This window comes from Poecilia reticulata, linkage group LG20 (genome assembly GCF_000633615.1).
Source record: "Poecilia reticulata strain Guanapo linkage group LG20, Guppy_female_1.0+MT, whole genome shotgun sequence".
NCBI classification, from domain to species: Eukaryota; Metazoa; Chordata; class Actinopteri; order Cyprinodontiformes; family Poeciliidae; genus Poecilia; species Poecilia reticulata.
Genome location: NC_024350.1, coordinates 13327858 through 13345498, shown reverse-complemented (window position 1 = coordinate 13345498; position 17641 = coordinate 13327858). Strand labels below are relative to the sequence as shown.

Here is a 17641-nt window from a genome sequence, read left to right as displayed (position 1 = left end):
TTCTGAGCATGCTAACCACGTTCCGTTTTTAGAAAGGTTGGTATTTTAAATCGGATCGGCCCCAACAGGACGATGATCCCAAACACATCAAAACCAGCTAAAACCAGCAGCCTTCTGGTATTAACAAATCAAAGACCTAAACAGACAGCCTCCGTGTAAACGCTTGAGATAATCAAGGTCACATCTGCAACGCTCGTCTTTCTTGAACAGTAGAAAAACGGCAGAGGGGAGCCTGAGACCTAACAAGTTAATTTACACATTTTAATGATTTTTATTTTTATCTCGTTGTTTTCCTCCTTTAGAAGACCGAGTTACACAGCGAGGAGTAAGTCCGTACCACAGCACCGTCTTGCAAACAGAGCACCGAGGCAGTGAAAGCCATAAAGTTGGAAATCCCAACGTAGATTTTGCAAATATTTTGCCTGCAACCTGTAATATATGTGCGACATGATTTTGTAGCGTGTGCTGTTTAATCAACCAACGGTGAAGATTGAGTAAATGATGCCGCAGTACCTGCTTTCAGGTAATTGGATCAGTTTCTTACTATGTAAAAAAAAAAAAAAAAAAAAAAAAAAGAACAGCGTTGGATGAAGCATGAGTCTATCAGGACAGGTTTACAAACCAACTAGCTGTAGGCATAAGGGAGAACTTTTAAATGATAATGTTTCAAATTTAACACAAATTGCACTTTTGACTGAGCCGGGCTCACATTTCATGCTGATTGTAGCTGTTTATAGGTAGCTTAATGAGTTACAGGCTTATTTCCTGTGCTTGTTTTGAATATTCCTCCCTCTCCCCCAGCTTCTTGGTAAAATCTTGGACCGCAGTGGGATTAATTAGAAGCGAGCACCCAAATATAATTCCACTTAAGGTTTCGTACATGTTGGGGCGGCCCTGAAAAGTTGTCGCTTGCATGGTCATATTTTCAGACATCAATAACTTCTTTTGTTTTTAATCATGTGCCAGTGGTTCATATATACAACTTTAAAAATTTATTTTGCTTCAGTTTTTTGTCACACTTACATATTTCAGACCACCAGGAAAACCTTAAAATCAGACAAAGGCAAACTGAGAACATAGAAAAAACTGTTTTCAAACAATAACTTAATGTAATAATCCAAAATAACATGACAAAGCAGCCCCACCTCCCCTTGCTAAATCATAAATTAACAGGAATTAATCCCCTTTTCTTTGGAAAGCTGAGTTTAACTTCCACTTAAATTAAAGAATTGACGTATAAAAATAAAACTTCATCTGCCATTCAAAACAAATTCAAAAGCAGATGAGCAATTACCAGCAATCAATGTGAAAAGTGTTGTAAAGCCTTTGGGGATCCAGCAAACCAAAATGTTCAGCTCTGTAGAGTACAGTAGGGTCTGAAGTGGCCTAGTCCAAGTCTAGACTTTTTGATTCTCCAAACAATTCTCCAGATAAGTTTTTTTTATGAATGCTACTTTATTCCTGATGACATTTTAATATGTTTCCCTTCTCATTTTGTTCTTCATCAATTTTGTTGCTTTGTTTGGATAAGTTGCGAAAGACTTTGTAGAAGTGTCAAACTTATTTTGGTTTGAATGTCAAGATAAGTTTGACATTCAAATCTTTGTGATCAAAATTTGTTTGATGATCTGCAACGTGTGTGACAAAAAAAAGAAGAAATCTTTAAGGAGGCAAACACTGTCACAGGACTGCAGTGTAACGATGCATGACACACCGTTTAAGAACATGTACTTAATGCTTAATTTGAGAAACAGGAAAGCAAACAGTTTATAAACTGATTTATTGAGAGCTCAGTTAGTTCTTTGAATAAAAAAAAAACAGGTAAAGTATATATTCCCAGAGTTAAGAGTAGAGGGGAAAACAAAGTCTAAACCTGTTAATCTCTTGGTTGAGGAATTAAGCCACTACAGTTTGCATGTTTTCTTTCGTTTATGCAAGTGTCACCTGTCCATACAGGTCATGGCTGGAATAATGTAAACAACACTGCACTTCGAGGCAGAACACATGCATCTTTGACTCAGCAGCAGCTCACTGAAGTTCATGTATTTACATTTTTCCTGCAAATAGCGCTTGGGTGTCCAGTCTGCCCCTGGTGCTCTGGAAGCGGAGGGGGGGGGGGCTGGGTTACAATGTCTTATGCTGCAACTCTCACCAACTCACGTATTACTGAAACAGCGAGCTATCGGGGGTTTATCACTGTGTGCCACTGCAAACTGAAGGCATAAAAAAGAAAAGAAGAAGAGGTGGTGTAGCGTTAGAGCCTGACTGGCTGCCTGCAACCTATACATCCCAGCTACTGCACAGCTTAGCAAGGAAGCTAACGATACCAAGAGGAAAACAGCGTTTCCTCTAAATGTCAGTCCCTGAAAACGGAGCTGCAGAATGACCAAAGGCGCATACTGTCATGAGTGTGTCGCTGTGGGTTTTCTTAAACGGCAAACATTTTTTTTTTTTAAATCAGACGACCTCCGGTTAGGCTCGCTTAGCCGGTGGAGGTTCATCATGGCTGATCGGCCGAGAACACCCCTCTCTCTTTGCTAGCATCTCCACACCGCCCCATCTTCCACGAAAAGTCGTGGAAAATTCAGCCTGATCTAACAACACGCACGGACCGAGAACGACGTGGCAAAGCCTCCCGCGACTACCTCACAATGACGGGACAAACATTTAGAGGTAACAGTTTTTTTTTTTTTTTTTTTTTTACCTTTGTCCAGGGCCAGACCCCAGTTACACCTCCAACATTGGCAAACACTAAAGAGAACTGGATGGAAGAAGGGAACGCACCATCTTATTGGTCCGGGATAAACATGACAAAATACGTCTTGTTGGAAGGAAACAACCCACGAAGGGGATATTTTACGCAGAAACTGCAGTTTTGGTCATTTCAGCGTAACCACAATGTGCAAAGCGAGATACGACAACCACTAGAGGTTAAGGTGCGGGTTGAATGAATCGGCGACCCCCCGCCATGAGAAAAATGGTTCAGTCCAGGTTTTGCTACCTCAAAGCTACAAGTTAACTTTTGATTCAAATCCATGTCCAGCGGCCCTAAAAAGACCGTCTGCAAACAATTTGTTTCAAAATAGCCATCTATTTTTATTTTCAAAATTGCACTTATATGCCACGAATTTGCAGTATCTTTAAATATTGATAACTTGAACAAAAACGCTGTTAAACATAATTTGGAATGGGTATCTATCACACGGTAAGGACAGGATTATGAATGAATCTTACTGAGGAGATAAAAAAAACCTGATCAGATCAAATGTATCACAAACCACAGGAAGTCACAATACCTGCGTCTGACCACATGTGTTATGCTGTTAAGTGATGACTTTCTAAGTCTGAACACTTTCAAATTATTCTCTTTCAATTTCTTCTTCGTAAAGGCAAGATTAAGTCAAAATATATATTTGTAACATGCTATAGCAGCCTACAGAGGGCGCCGCAGGACCACTTCTTCCCATTTTACCCGTTTTGAAATGCATACAAAACTATGCCCTTCAGGTAGGTATGAATAGTGAAAAATAGTCTACATTTAGTATATTTATAAAGTAAATCCGCTAAAGATGTAATATTCCCATGTTATTTTAAATGAAAAAACATAAATAAAATAGTATTTAGCCAGGTAATTTGTCATATTTACCTTTTTTTTTTTTACTATTATTATTATTATTTCTGGCTTAAGTTTAACTTGTGTTCTCCCAAATTTAAGTCAAGTTAATAACAGTAGGTTTAAAAAAAATATACAGAAATTGGGCTGATGTTAATCCATTATTTTGAACCATGTGTTTTTGGTTCTATTTTACAAACAGCTCGCATTTTACTGTATAAAAATCCAAACCCTGTGAAGAAAAAGTTTTGAAAACTATATATACCTTGGCCATTTAGACAGAGACAAACATGTTGAGAGGTCAGACCAACGTTAAAAGTGAATTTTTGCTTTATTGTTGATTACGAAAATGAACAGGCACCTTTTACATGGAGCTTGCACATCCCAGAAAAAAATAAATATAAATAACACACCCTCATTAGTGTTCATCACTCACAACAACCTGCAAACTAAAAGTTCAAAACACGTCGGAAAAGAAAAAAAAAAAAAATCAAAAACAAAAAAGATAACCGAAATAACCATGAGAAAACAAACAAACAAAAAAATATATCGTAACATCCTCACTCAAATTCTAAAAACTCCTGATCCCACCTGCTGGATGAAGGCCTTTTCTGTATCTCTGCATACTTGCTGTTCTGACTGCATTTACATTTTCTTCACAACCTTTTGTCCTCAAAGCACAATGACAGTCTACACACCCATTATGACAGGAAAACATATCCTCCAATAGATGTCTTGGTTATATAGTTGTGTGGTTTTTTTTAGATAGCTGTGGCATTATCACATTCACTCAATCTCATTCAAGAAACTCCTCCAGACCAAACGCCCCCCCAAAAGGTTCGTATGAATTCAAGTATCTTACCGGATAAAAGTTCGATTAGGAATGGAGTGATTACAGCCTGAACTGAGCACCGCCTCTAACGGTGAGCTCTAGTGATATTAATCTGAAACCCCACCCCAACAAAAAAACAAACAAAACAAACATTCCCTACAGGCTGGAAAGACTAAAAGTCCTTACAGTGTTTGATGTCTATATGAAAGGGTAGGGTCCAAAATTGCATGCACTGTAAAACTACCAACTTTTAAATGTTTTTGTACCAACTTAAGCCTGCAGTTGACTGTACTGTACTGTACATACCAAAATTTGCAAAAGATGCAGACTAACTTCCAGTGAAATAAAGCACTACCCTTTAAGATTCACCCAGACACTAAATGCATCCTATGCGATGTTCTGTTGCATCGTCAAAACATTTTTAAAGACCTATGTACAACATTTGCAGACAATGTGTTAAGTTTACAACATAACAGTCTCTTTTGGTGGAAAATATAGTTAAATTCAAAATATTTAATAGGTATCTTTTTTTTTTAGATGTGATCTCTTTATTGAAAAAGTACCTGAGCCAAAACTCTGACAGGGGGGAACGTCACAAAAGCTTTCTGAGCGACTCCTTTGTCCTCTTTCGGAGCTGCTCTGGAGATCAAACGAGGATTTAAATTAAATGACAAGTAGCAAAGGAACATCAAGAGGAACCGTACTGACCCTTCAAAAAACAAAAGAAAAAAAACAAAAAAACAACCCCCATTCCAATGCATCATCCAGTCAGAAAAAAGTACAAAAGCAGATTTAAAATCAAATGTTTCAAAGACAGAAAATTAAAGCATGTTAATTTAAAAAATACATAAATATATATGCATATATATTTATATATATATAATCGTACATATAAAAAAATGAATCAATTTTCTCTTACAGACATTCTTTAAGTGGAAGAGAGGCTGCTGCACATCTGAACGGCTGGACTAGTGACAACTGCCCCAACCTCTAGAGGAGAAGTGCGCCGAGGGCCTCAGATGACTGCAGATGCATCACTTTTTCTGTTTTATCCTCATTTGTACCACAGAAGGAAGAACAGCAACCAGGCGGAAGCCGAAGAAAAACAACTGTGTAATCTCGAGACAGTGGCTTCAAACAATGGCGGCTTACAGTATATCTGCAAGTGACGAATAACGCATGAATAGTTCCTTTGCAAACCAGATAACTTTCATAGTGCATAACAATAAAAATAATAATCATGGAAAAACGAACCGAACGGAAAAAAAAAAGAAATAACAGATGAAGCATTTTCTTGGGGCTTAATGGTCAGATCCCTTCTAGAAGACAATTACGTTAGGATTTCTCTTTGCAGGTCCCAACATGCATCCATCAGTCGGTATTGCACAACACAAGTACCTTTAAAATGCACCCAACGCAAAAATAAAGTAATAAATCGCCAAAACTGGAATTTTTTTAATCGTCTCTCTGAGAAACCCGCTGCCTTTGTATCCTGTCTGCCAAAAACGATACGTCCTGGGTACTTCTAAATCGCAGCTTATTTTCATTTTCTATGTTACAACCGACTAAAACATGCAGCCGACTGCCTGCTTGGAAAATGCAGTCAAGAGCCTCCAGCGCATGGTGTCCGTTATTCCAGTCAAAGGTCAGAGTTCAAAGACTGAATGATTTAAAAGTGCTTTATGTAGGTCAGTAGGACTTCTTTCTTCTACGTTTATTACAAAGTTTGTACATTAGCATGTATCATCTGTGAAGGAGGGGGGGAAAAAATGAGGTTACACCATCTATCTCCAAACTTAAACAGGAAAACTGTGTGTGTTTGTAGAAAGTACTCACCGTGATACCACCATTTTGTTTTCTTTGGATTTTTGTTACATGTTCTTACATAAAAAGAGTTATCAGGTGGTCGTCTCTGTGGAAAAAAAAAAAAAAAAGACAACAAATTTCAAGTTTAACGAATGCAGACAATACATGAAGCGGTAGTCGGAATCTGTCCGGTCCTGCAGATGTACCTTTTCTTTGCAGCTGGACAACATGCTGATAATACTAAGACAAACTGATTGCACAGAGAGGGCTGGTGACCAGTCTTCCGTCAGAATAGATAAACAGATGTGACCGTTGCTATACACATGTGGGTGGACAGGTATATTCTCTCCTGTGAACATTACCTGCACAGTTAAAAACAAACAAATACATGTGAGGTTATTAAGATAATACACAGAATGTACAACCGCAGCAGAAAGTCAAAGCTGACTTTTAACTGGTCTGTTGGTCTATTCAATAAAATCTCAATAAAATACAGTTTTTTCTTTTGCTGCAATGTGATGAAATGTGAATAGCTAAAAAAAAAAAAAAAGAAAAAAGAATACTTTAATATTCTTTAATACCCTAACCTTCAGGAAAAAATAGGTATAAATGTATTTCTGTCCCAGAAATCAATCTTAATGATAATCTCTGATTTGGCTGTTTGCAACAACTGGAGGTTCTGTGTATAGATCACAGAGGCCAGGTTTGGCCAGCTTGAGAAGAAGCAACAACAACAAAATAAAGGTCAATCAAGACAAAGAAACAGTTAAAAACAGTAAGTATGTTGGGTAAAAAGAAATCAAACATGAATTCAATCAAATACTTTTAGACTAAGAAATGAGCAGCCAGAGATGAGAAAGGCAGACAGAGGGGGAAATGAGGGTAATGAAGAGTAACAGTGAGTTCAGGTCGTCTGGCACCAGGCTGGGCCTCACTGGACAGTTCCAGAACCACACGACTTACAAATATGTAGGAAAAACTCCAGATAAAAAGCACATATTCAATATCAATGCCGAACAATGCTCATTTGATTTATGCTTCATAGATCTACTTTGGAGAACAAAATGGATCAAATGAAGCTCTCAATAACAATTTTATTAGTCCGATAGTGCAGCCACGCTTCTGCTCCTACTTCACTATGGCGAGTTTTGCAAACAAACACGCTTAAAAGAGTGACTATGTTATTTTATTTTTTTTACATTGAAATGAGTACAGCTAAGTTGTTGCATGTCACATGGTGTCAACCGAGAGACTTTTATTGGAAACCTTTATTGATAAACTGAGTGTTCCCTCGGTTTACACAAAGTATAAACTCAAGGTTCATCCCCAAACCTATAAAACTTAGTTTATGCCGAGTTCTTACTGCATCCCATTCGTCTAGATATTGTGTGGGAGCCTGCAGCTGGCAGGAAGTGAGATTAGCCGTCTAATTGCCGTTCCAGGAGAAACGAGCAAAGCAGCTCAGTTGCAGCTTAATGCACTTTCACTTTTAATCTCTTCTTCTGCCCGTCGTAGCAATAAATATAACAATGACAACATTTCCCAGCTGAAGTGCTTAAACAGAATGAGAATATTTTATTAGAATTGCATATTATTTGATTATTTTTACAACTTAATTGAAAATGAGCTGTTAAATAACTCTGCTACTGCATGTTTAGGACAATAAGCCCCCCCCCCCTCCCCACCCCAAAACTACATGAACCACTTCAAGCAGCAAGAGTTTGTTTATGAAACCACTTGGGCCACCAATGTTGTTGATCAGTGGGCAAATTGATGAATCTCAAACACCATGCATACTTAGTTTCTTTTCACCAAGATACAGACAAAAAGATAAGTGAATAAAAAAATCTGTATTGGGCACCTTAATAGCGAAAGCATGAACCGTAGAGGGCGCCTCCAGAGAGGAATACTAACCTTCCTACTAGTGGTACTAACTAAAAAGTCTAGATGGGCAAATTTAAATTATCATAATTTTTCATTCCAACAACTAAAACAGAAACATATCAATAAAAATGGCTTATTTTTCATTTTGCCAAAAGAGCTTTAACTAAAAAAAAAAGATGAGATTTAAACAATTGTGAATGCTATGAAGTCATCAATAAGCTAATTAGTGTTTCCCATTATGAGTAATACATTTAAAGGTTGTTTTCCATAAAAATAAACAAAACAAAAAAATAGATCATGTGAACTAGCTTATGTTCTGAGAATGAAGTTATTTAGTTTAGGTTTTCAACTATGAATACTATTTTTCAAACTTTACAAGCTAACTTTACAGTTATTGTTAAGGGTCGACTTGTACTTTGATGAAGGCCAGTGAGTGTTTATCTGTCCTGCTTTATGCTATCAAAGTTATCTTTCGCTCAGCATTTTATCATGGTTTATGTCACTGTGCGGGTTAGGATTGGATGGCAGATATCTGAAGATGTCACTTTACCTCGTTTGACCTATTAGAGACAACATAACAATGATAAATATGTAGCCTATAAATACCCACGTGAGGGAAATCAGGACTGCAACTGGGAGCTGCACTTGTGCTTGTTGCTTTGTTTAATGAGGCTGGCTAAAAACCCCTCAGTCTTGCTTACCGTGAATCCAAAATATTCAAATTGCATTTAGTGGAGCAAAAACAAAGAAAAGCCTCACAATGTTAAAAGAAAAGTCAGCGTGACGACCTGAAAATCTATATTATATTCTAAACAAGAAACTTAATGCTTACATAACTCTAGAAGACAAAAATATGGTGATTTATTAAAGAAGATTGAGTGGAAGTGGATGTTTGTGACTGGACTCTAAAGTAACTAAAGCACTGGAGTGGAAAATGTATTAACTAAGGTCTTTAAGGTCAACAAGTACTGTTTTAGAACATAAATGGCTTAAAGTATAGAAAGATTGGTCAAAAAAGCAGCACATGCATTATCTTTATTGTCTTTTCTACCTCTTGATCGAACACAGAACCGACAGTGAACTTCATCATGTAGTTGAACGGCTATGGTAATTTGCTATTCGTACTTCAGGAGTCTGTGAGCATGTGTAAGTACTTTAAACAGTTTTTCTTTTTTTTTGTTCACCCCACCATGTGTTTAAAAGGCACATTTTTAATAAAGTTTCAATTTTCTCTTGCTTCCCACCCAAGATTCAAAGTTCCATCTAATATGTATAGGATTAACAATCAATTACTTTCTATTAGAGCAGAAAAGTCTAAAAGGCGACAATATAGTTAATGAAAGACAGGGGGGATATGCTCAGGTGGTTTGAGGGTCAATGAATAATAAAAAAACATAATTAAACACCTGAAGGTTGTTTCTGACTTACCTGAGGTGAATCAAAAGGATATCGACCACTAAATTTGAAAAGCAGCTGAAATTTCTCTCCTTCATACAACGTGCCAGGAGCACCTTCCATATCTACAATCCACCTAAAAAGGTAAAAAAAAAAAAAAAGAAAGAAAGGCACAGTGTTAAAATATGACTGGAATCTCATTCAAACAGACTGATTACGACATTCCTCAAGTCAACTAAAAATAAACACAGGTAAAGGGGGAAAAACAGGTTTGAATAAAAAACTGGTGGCAGCAAATCTGAAATGAAAGTTTTGACTTTTGTTTGTTGCTGTTCTGGGCCAATGGACTATCAATAATCTTCAGGTAAATTGAATTATTAGGGTAATAAATAATTTATGAAAGCTCCAATGGTTATTTATGGGTAACTTATGTAAATCTTGCTCATGATATGTGGCATTAAAAATGAAATAGTTGCAAAAGGCTCTATGATTACTGACCGAATTCAAATATCCAATCTGTGCAAATCTGTCATCCTGTGTCTGAAATAGAGTGAAATCAAGAACTGAGTGGATTTCTGTAACTTGACAGAGATCACAGCATCACACCATGCCAGAGTGTATTAAGAAGACAAAAATTCAGAGTTTGTCCTGGTATTTTTGTTAATGGTTAATAGAAAAGCAGACTTTCTCCCTGATACATGAAAACTTTAAGACATCCAAACGATGGAAATTCCCAGGTCAATAACTCAGACAAAGAAAAAAAAAAAAAGACACAAAGTGTTTCTCTTAAACACAACATTTAAAGTTAAGGCAATACTGATCAATAGGCGGTTTAAACAAGTCCAGCAAGGCTTGTTGTGACAGAAGATAGATAAGGCTTAACATGTTCTTTTCTTTTCAGTATTGTTTCTAAACCAGACAAGCCAATGCATCACAACAACCCAGCTAACCACATTTGCAAGCTAGCTTTCCCTACGTATTGCAGAAGATTGTTACATAATTTTGCTAGGTTAACATATCAAAATAACAATAAATTTTGTGTTTTGTCATTTTAAGCAGTGGTAAGAAAAATACAGCTGTTAAATTTGAAATGTAAATGAGCAGATTACGGCCATTCTTAACATTTTTATTTAAATCCTAACACTGGGGTGTTTTTACTCAAGGTGATCATAGTGCAAGACTTTCATACTCACTAATGCCGACACTAAACTAAAGATAAACAAGTAGAAAATCCTAATATTGGCTATCTCTATTCTATTTTTCATTAATCTAATTGTACACAGGTATACGTCTGTGGACATAAAATGTGAATAAATTCGCAGCAGCCAATGCCATCTCCTCTGTCACTTTAATAAACATACTTTTAGAAAACATTTTATTCTTCATTTGGTTTTAAAGACCCCACCATGAAGGATCATATCTAGAAGATAGTGTGCTCTATCATCAAAGTTTTAAAATAAACATCTTACTTTAACTGTACCATCAAAAGCTTTCAATGTGACTCCACTGACGATGAAAATTTAGCTGAATTTTGACAGCGGTCTGGTAATAACATGATATTCCTTTCATGCGGAAGACAAAATCTATTTTCACCTCAGGAGTCTGTGCTGACCGAGCCAGGAGTAATTTAATCCGTATCTGATGGAAGCAAAATTTTCTTGGTGCTTTAAACTCTAACATGAAATGTAGCTCTTAGCTCCTAAACAGTTTACATGACACAGAAGTGACATGCAATCTATCAAAATCTAAAACTGACTTTGCTGATGATACATTTAATCAAGTAAAAGTTTGAAACAGCTTCTGATAGTGGATGGACAGAAATGCATCAACACTGAATTATTATAAAGTCCATTACGGATATACTTTTATCCAAATTGGTGTTTTGGTCTGAAGACAATCAGCCCACCCACTGAAATGATGCGACTGCCCTGAAGCTGCACGGTTATTACCTGAACCACTTAGGGGAAGAAAAATATCTTTATAGAACGCCATCAAAGTAAACACTGATGTGCATCGAACGTCAATCTCAGTCATGCTGGTGTTTTCATACATACTTAATTCAAGTGACTTCAGGTTTCAGTGATGTTATAGAAACATTATCAGACTGGTTTTCTTAGCTTACTGTGGCTTTAAAGTAACAGATAAAGCATTTTGAATAACATATCTTTGAAGATTTTATTTATTTTTTTTTTAAACTCTCATTTATGCTACACTAATCGTAAAATGTTTAGATTTATTTAATATTTTCTTCTGTCTACATTTATGTTACTTGCTTTACAAACTGATTTATTTTTTTGCAATTATTTTGTAAACGGTAATATTACAAAAAAAATCTAGTATCACACAAAAAAGCAAAAAGTAAAGAACAAATGTGCCAATTCTATTCTGATACTAAAATCAGAAGGTGGCAGGAACATGACAATCTCTGACTGGAAGTAAAGATAAGAAACCCAATAGATTTACAAAGGATGTTGGTTTCTTAAAAATAAAAATACAAATGAAAAAAAAAAACACATAAACTCCTCTGTACATTACACTTCTGCCACTGCATAGATATACTGCCAGTGATGTTTACAACGCGAAATCTCAGTGAATGATGCCTGACATGAGCCGCTAAGAGCAGAGCCAAGGACAAAACGCTCAACATCATCCAATTCGCCATAGTCAGCTGGTAATATGACACAGTCAATAAATGTAACATTAAACCATTTGGACAAACGACGGCTGGGGGGAGAGGCCAAGTTACATAAATATGCAGCAGAGGAGACACAACAGGTTTTTTTTTTTTTTTTAGGTGGAATTTTCCTTACTGCCTGCCTCTAATTATGACATCAAGTGTCATTATCTAATGAGAAACAGAGACATGGTGTACCATAAACAAAAGCTATCAAACTGACAATGCATCATCGCAGTAGAGACATCGCATCAAAGTGTCTCTTGGGAAGTTTTTTCTTTTTTCCCCCTCCCCATTAACTAGGTCTCATTGTTAAGTAATGCTTCCTGAACTAAAGCAGAGTAATTCCCTACTGCTGTCCATCACTCCAGCTGAGATAAACCCTAACAGAGACTTTTCAACCTCAGAGCTGCTGAAAACAGAATACACACACCCATACATACCACCTGAAACCTGTAAAGCGAAAGGATCACAGGAGCCAGCTAAACTGGTTGGGAGACTTGTCAGTCATGAAAAAAAACAAAAAACAATTCATATGCTTCATCGCCCGGGTGACTTATGTAATGAAGAAATTACAAAAACGTACCGTCTTCCCTGTGCCAACAACTTGCTAAAACTTCCACTTATCCCCTGGAAGAAAGCATGGATCACAAATACTCCTCGCGTGCTTGCTCTTTGGAAAAATATTTTCCAGAGAGCGAGCACAAATGTGGAAGAACACAGAGATCAAAAAGTCTCCTTTGTTTGTTTCATCTTAATTTCAGCAGATTATGTGGTTAAAATTAAGTACTTTGAACAGGTTTGCTTCACATGAATATCGTCTTGAGTTGTTTGCGCCACCGCTGAGCAGGAGTGACGTCAGCATATCGTGGTCCGGTAGACGGTAGTGACGCCTCATAAAGAATCGTGGAACGAGGCGGCAACTTTTAAAGGTATTAAAGGGAGAGTTGCAGTTTTTAACAACAACAACAACAACAACAAAAAGTACCGACCTTCATTAACAATCTAAATGAAAACCGAACCGCAACAACATCCACTGACTTTCAGGGAAGGAATGCAGGGAAAAAGGTTAGCTCCAAGCAGCCAGTGCTCCCTGTTATTTAACCCCAGCGCATGAATGCCAACCGTTGAATATTTTATTAGAGTGGAGAGCAACACTGAGCATTAGAGACAGTCTTCTGAGGGGCCAGAACTACCAGTCGCTAAAATGACCCCGATTCTTTCTGTGCAGGAGCTCCATCTTACCTCCAAACCTAATTTACTGAACAAGCAACCTCCTCTCCACACCAGTCGAAACACTTAGCCTTTCATGGAAGTCAACCAGTTTGTAAAAAACATTAGAAATAATAAAACTTCTGATGTGATTTTTTTGGCTTTTTTTTTTATTTTTTATTTTTTTTACAGATCACTTACATTTGAGGAATTTTGCAATGCTAAAATAAGCAGGAAATCGATACTCACTGTGTGATGGTGTTCTGTACACTTTTCTCATTGAGCGTCATTCCTGGGGGTGGATCATTTTGCAGAGCTAATAATTCCTTTTGTAGCCGTTTCTGTTGAAAAGCAGAGGTCACAAAACGGCACTTGAACGTGACTTAAAGGAAAGCAGTACAAAACAACTTATTGAGGCCAAACAGAGGAGCATACATTTGACCTGTACATAGTAACGATGACCTCAATGGAAATTATAGTACTGTAATCTAGTGTTATATACGGCCCAAACATTTAATAATTACATAATTTACATCTTAAAACTAACTTCAGTATGATAATGTGTTAAATAATGACCATACTCGAAAATAATAATGAATACTTTTAAGTGTGAAACAACAAATATGAAAAAATTACCATACATACAAACTGACAATAAATGCATTTATATAGATTTAAAAGAAGGCATTAGAAAAGTGTCAAATTTAGATCTGCAAAATACATGACATCAACATCACCTCAGTGTCAACGTGTGCAATATTGCAATTGCTAAGAGAACAGCTTGGATGCAATATTTGATGGGCTATTATATTTCAAGTGTCATGCATCCATTAAATGCATTTGGTCAGTTAGATGTGCTCTCAATGTCCTAAATACACACACTTGCTATACTCTATATTTTAGGAGCCGAGACGCTAATGCTTGAAGAGTAATGAGGACATGACAGAAAAGAAGAGTGAGAAAAATGTGGATTAAACGCAACTGATCTCATATATTCAACAACAGCAATGTGTTAAAGAGCATATTTTCCCAATAGGGCTCAGTTTTATTAAAATATTTTTTTCCAAGGTACATTTCAACAGGCCAAGCAGGTTTACCTACGTAAATATTTTGCTGTTCGGTCAGCTAACCAAGCAGTCACATTTATGGTTTTTGTTGAAGTTGCACAGCCTGCAGCAATAAATTTATAAGGGTGTTGAAAAGATATGAAGAGTTGCAGCAAACATGAAAAGACAAGTGATCCCCTCTTGTTTCTTTTGGCGATAAATTTGGCTGTGTAAAAGCCTTCGAGAGCGCATTATTTCACAATAGAACTATATGCTTTGTCAATGCGGTGTAGATATTTATTTTTTTACTTTTTCAGGCTCTTGTTTAATCAGGAACAGGCATGAGTTGGCGTGCATTCTCATGGTATAAAAAATACTGGGGGGGGGGAAATAACATTGCGATCTTAATAGGAGAAATGGCTTTCACTCCTGAAGTTTCCACGCCATTTTTTTTTCAGCCAGAAATATTTTCAAGCCAAGTCTGCGTTTTTATAAACAAATGAAAGAAGGGTAGCAGTTTTCTTTCAACCATCTAACCAGAAGTGATAACTGGTTAGCTAGCTAACCAGAGCTGAGTGGGATTACTCTTTGCAAAAAAAAAAAAAAAGAAATAAACTGAGAAAACACTCCATTAAGCTATTTCTCTTGCATCAAAGTAAATCGTAGGAAGGAATATTTATTGGTTTTGAAACGGGAACTTTTAGGAGTCTTGGTACACCTTGGTACTGCCTCATATCTAATCAGGACTGATTGTGAGCTGGTAATAAAGCAAATAATACCTAGATCAATCAGTTTACATACATGGTAGATAAATAATAAATAAATACAAATCTTTGTTTATTTAAAAAAAATATAGCTTTTAAGTCGTCAGGTTTTTAATGTGCACTTTTCTATGACCTTGTGCCACATGTATTTAGTTAATCTCAACAAATATGCTGGTGTTGATACGGACATTTAAACGATCTGACTCAGGAGTTAACGGTTAGTAACCCAGTAGAGAGTTAATAATAAATGGATATATTTTCATCAATAACCTACAATAGACGTTCCATAATCAATACGTTCTTTACGTATTGTCTGTCGGGTCTCTTTTGACTTTTTGCGTCTGTTGTATGGAAGCCATACACCTGTTCAGGTCCGCCTGAAACTGTATTTAACTGCGCACCGTGTCGTTAGCGGACTGTAGAACTAGTCGACCAAACAGCGACCAGCTATTAAAATTACTTCCAAAATTCTCAGAACCACATTTCCTTGAATTATCGCCCCTTGTCCTTCTGAGGAAAAGCCACAGGCAAGCATCAACACGTAGTTCGAGGAAGCTAGTGTCCCTGTTCTCTTCAGCTTGCCGATGATGATGAAGAGCTAATACTGCTGCTAGCAAAGACCAAGCGCCGAACCTGAGTAGTTTAGGGACACATTTCACGGCTTCCACCCAAATGTCAGTGCCGCTCTTTGATAAATACACATACGCAAATAAACTGGCAGTCAAAAGCCGAGAAAGATCAAAACGGAGAGCCGGTAAATTACATATATTTGCTCGCTATTAAATGTATCCTTACCTGCATCGACGCCATGATGGAAACCCCCCCCTGCATCAGCGCAGAGTGGAGGACGGTGCGTCAGGGAGTCACGTGACGACAGAAGTTGTTTTGACAGTGAGAAACGCTTCACGTTGCTTGACTGACGCAGCGCCCGGGTCACTGCTCAGTCACTTCAGGTCGCTCACAAAATGTGAGGCGGGTGTAGAGCTTCAACGGGAATTTTAATAAGACAAAAATAAAAAATAATAAAAAAAGAAGTATGCGGGGTTAAAAGCCGGAGCTCACATGACTTAAGCGTCAGCCAATGACCATACGCAAGGAGGGCTAAACCTGTGTGACATCATGAGTAAAGGAAAATGCTAATTTATTTGATCATTTATTACATTTATATCCACACAATTATCTACCCCAGTTAATATTTTTGTTTGAATTAGTAATGTATATTTTTTACCAACAGCTTACGAATTTTATCAGCTTTGTTCTGTTAAAACAGAATAAATATTTAATACATTTGAATATCTTTTAACAGCTTATTTAAATAATTGGATTTTTAAAGTCATAAATTGCATAAATTCAACATAGATATTTTTTAAAAAATTATTAATGTTGATGCTTGTGCAGAAATAAAATTACAACTGATTTAATTAACCAATTACAACAGTTTTTTAAAATACCGAGATACGATGTCATCATAGGCGTAGGAAGAAGGGGGGACGGGGGGGACATGTCCCCCCCCCCCAATCAGTGGCGCAACTACACATTATTCAGGTGGATGCGAAAACATAGATCCCATAGATTCAGACTCGTTCCTACGCCCTTGCCTAGAACACTCTAAAAGGCAATACCTATTCTTACTTAAATTAGGTTTGTATGCTTTACTCAAGTCTCACAAAATTGTTTATTCAACTCAAGTAATGTGAGCAATGTGCATGTTTGGCCTGAGAAAAGTACAAGACTACGTTATTTTGAGTAAACTGGATTTGACTAYTTTTGTCACTGGAGTGAATGCTTCAGCTCAGCGGTGCGCATGCGCACTAAAGTGCAGTAAAGCTCTGTTTCTTCCATTGGAAGAAACAGAGCTTCTTTAAAGGTGAGTTATTCGTCTTCAGTATATTTTCATGTCCCATGTATGCCTTTACTACTCGCATATATGGTTACAGGTWAATTTTTCTTTGAAAWGATGACGCATAAAAGTCTTTGCAGGCTAATATGCTAATGTTAGCATTGGCTCATGGGTCCAACATTAGCTAAAACTGCCACGCCTTTTACTTGAGAGCCTTTAATGTTTTTGTCCATTGTTGTGGAAAAAAAAAACTTACCAAGCACTGTTCAGGTAAAATCACTCAATCAGGTTTATTTATGAATTATGCACAATACAGAGAGCTTGYAGGACAATCAATCATGAAGCAATTCTGGATGGAAAGCTCTGCCAGGCAGAGACAACACATGAGTCTTTTACACACATTAAAGTTAATTTTAAATTGACTTCTCTTATGTCTAGAAAAATGAATTTCTAAGCTCTTAAACATCCTTAGGAGTCAAACAAGTAAGAATGATCATAATTAAGCTACCCAATTTCATGTGTTTTCTAGGAAACCCAACAAAACAAAAAAATTACATTAGTGCAGTGAAGGTATA

The 17641-nt window shown here is 36.9% G+C and overlaps 2 protein-coding genes and 1 long non-coding RNA gene across 3 annotated transcripts in view; 1 reads left to right on the top strand and 2 right to left on the bottom strand.

Annotated features, from left to right (window-relative positions):
• The window catches only part of stau2 (staufen double-stranded RNA binding protein 2), an 87125-nt gene extending 84241 nt beyond the window's left edge, over window positions 1-2884 (bottom strand). Inside the window, exon 1 of the mRNA XM_008396384.2 lies at window positions 2705-2884. The gene's annotated coding sequence lies outside the window, so the exon portion shown is untranslated. The remainder of the gene's footprint in view (window positions 1-2704) is intronic.
• LOC108165707 (uncharacterized) lies at window positions 1871-5716 on the top strand. The gene is made up of 2 exons (XR_001776042.1): window positions 1871-2673; window positions 5367-5716. It is a non-coding gene; the product is annotated as an uncharacterized LOC108165707 (long non-coding RNA).
• Window positions 3926-16124, bottom strand: ube2wb (ubiquitin conjugating enzyme E2 Wb). The gene is made up of 6 exons (XM_008396383.2): window positions 16022-16124; window positions 13666-13757; window positions 9564-9666; window positions 6458-6613; window positions 6282-6357; window positions 3926-6192 (listed from the first exon to the last, which is right to left on the bottom strand). The coding sequence occupies exons 1-6, from the start codon at window positions 16055-16057 to the stop codon at window positions 6179-6181; spliced, it is 477 nt and encodes a 158-aa protein (XP_008394605.1). The 5' UTR covers window positions 16058-16124; the 3' UTR covers window positions 3926-6178.
• Window positions 16125-17641: the final 1517 nt, after the last annotated feature.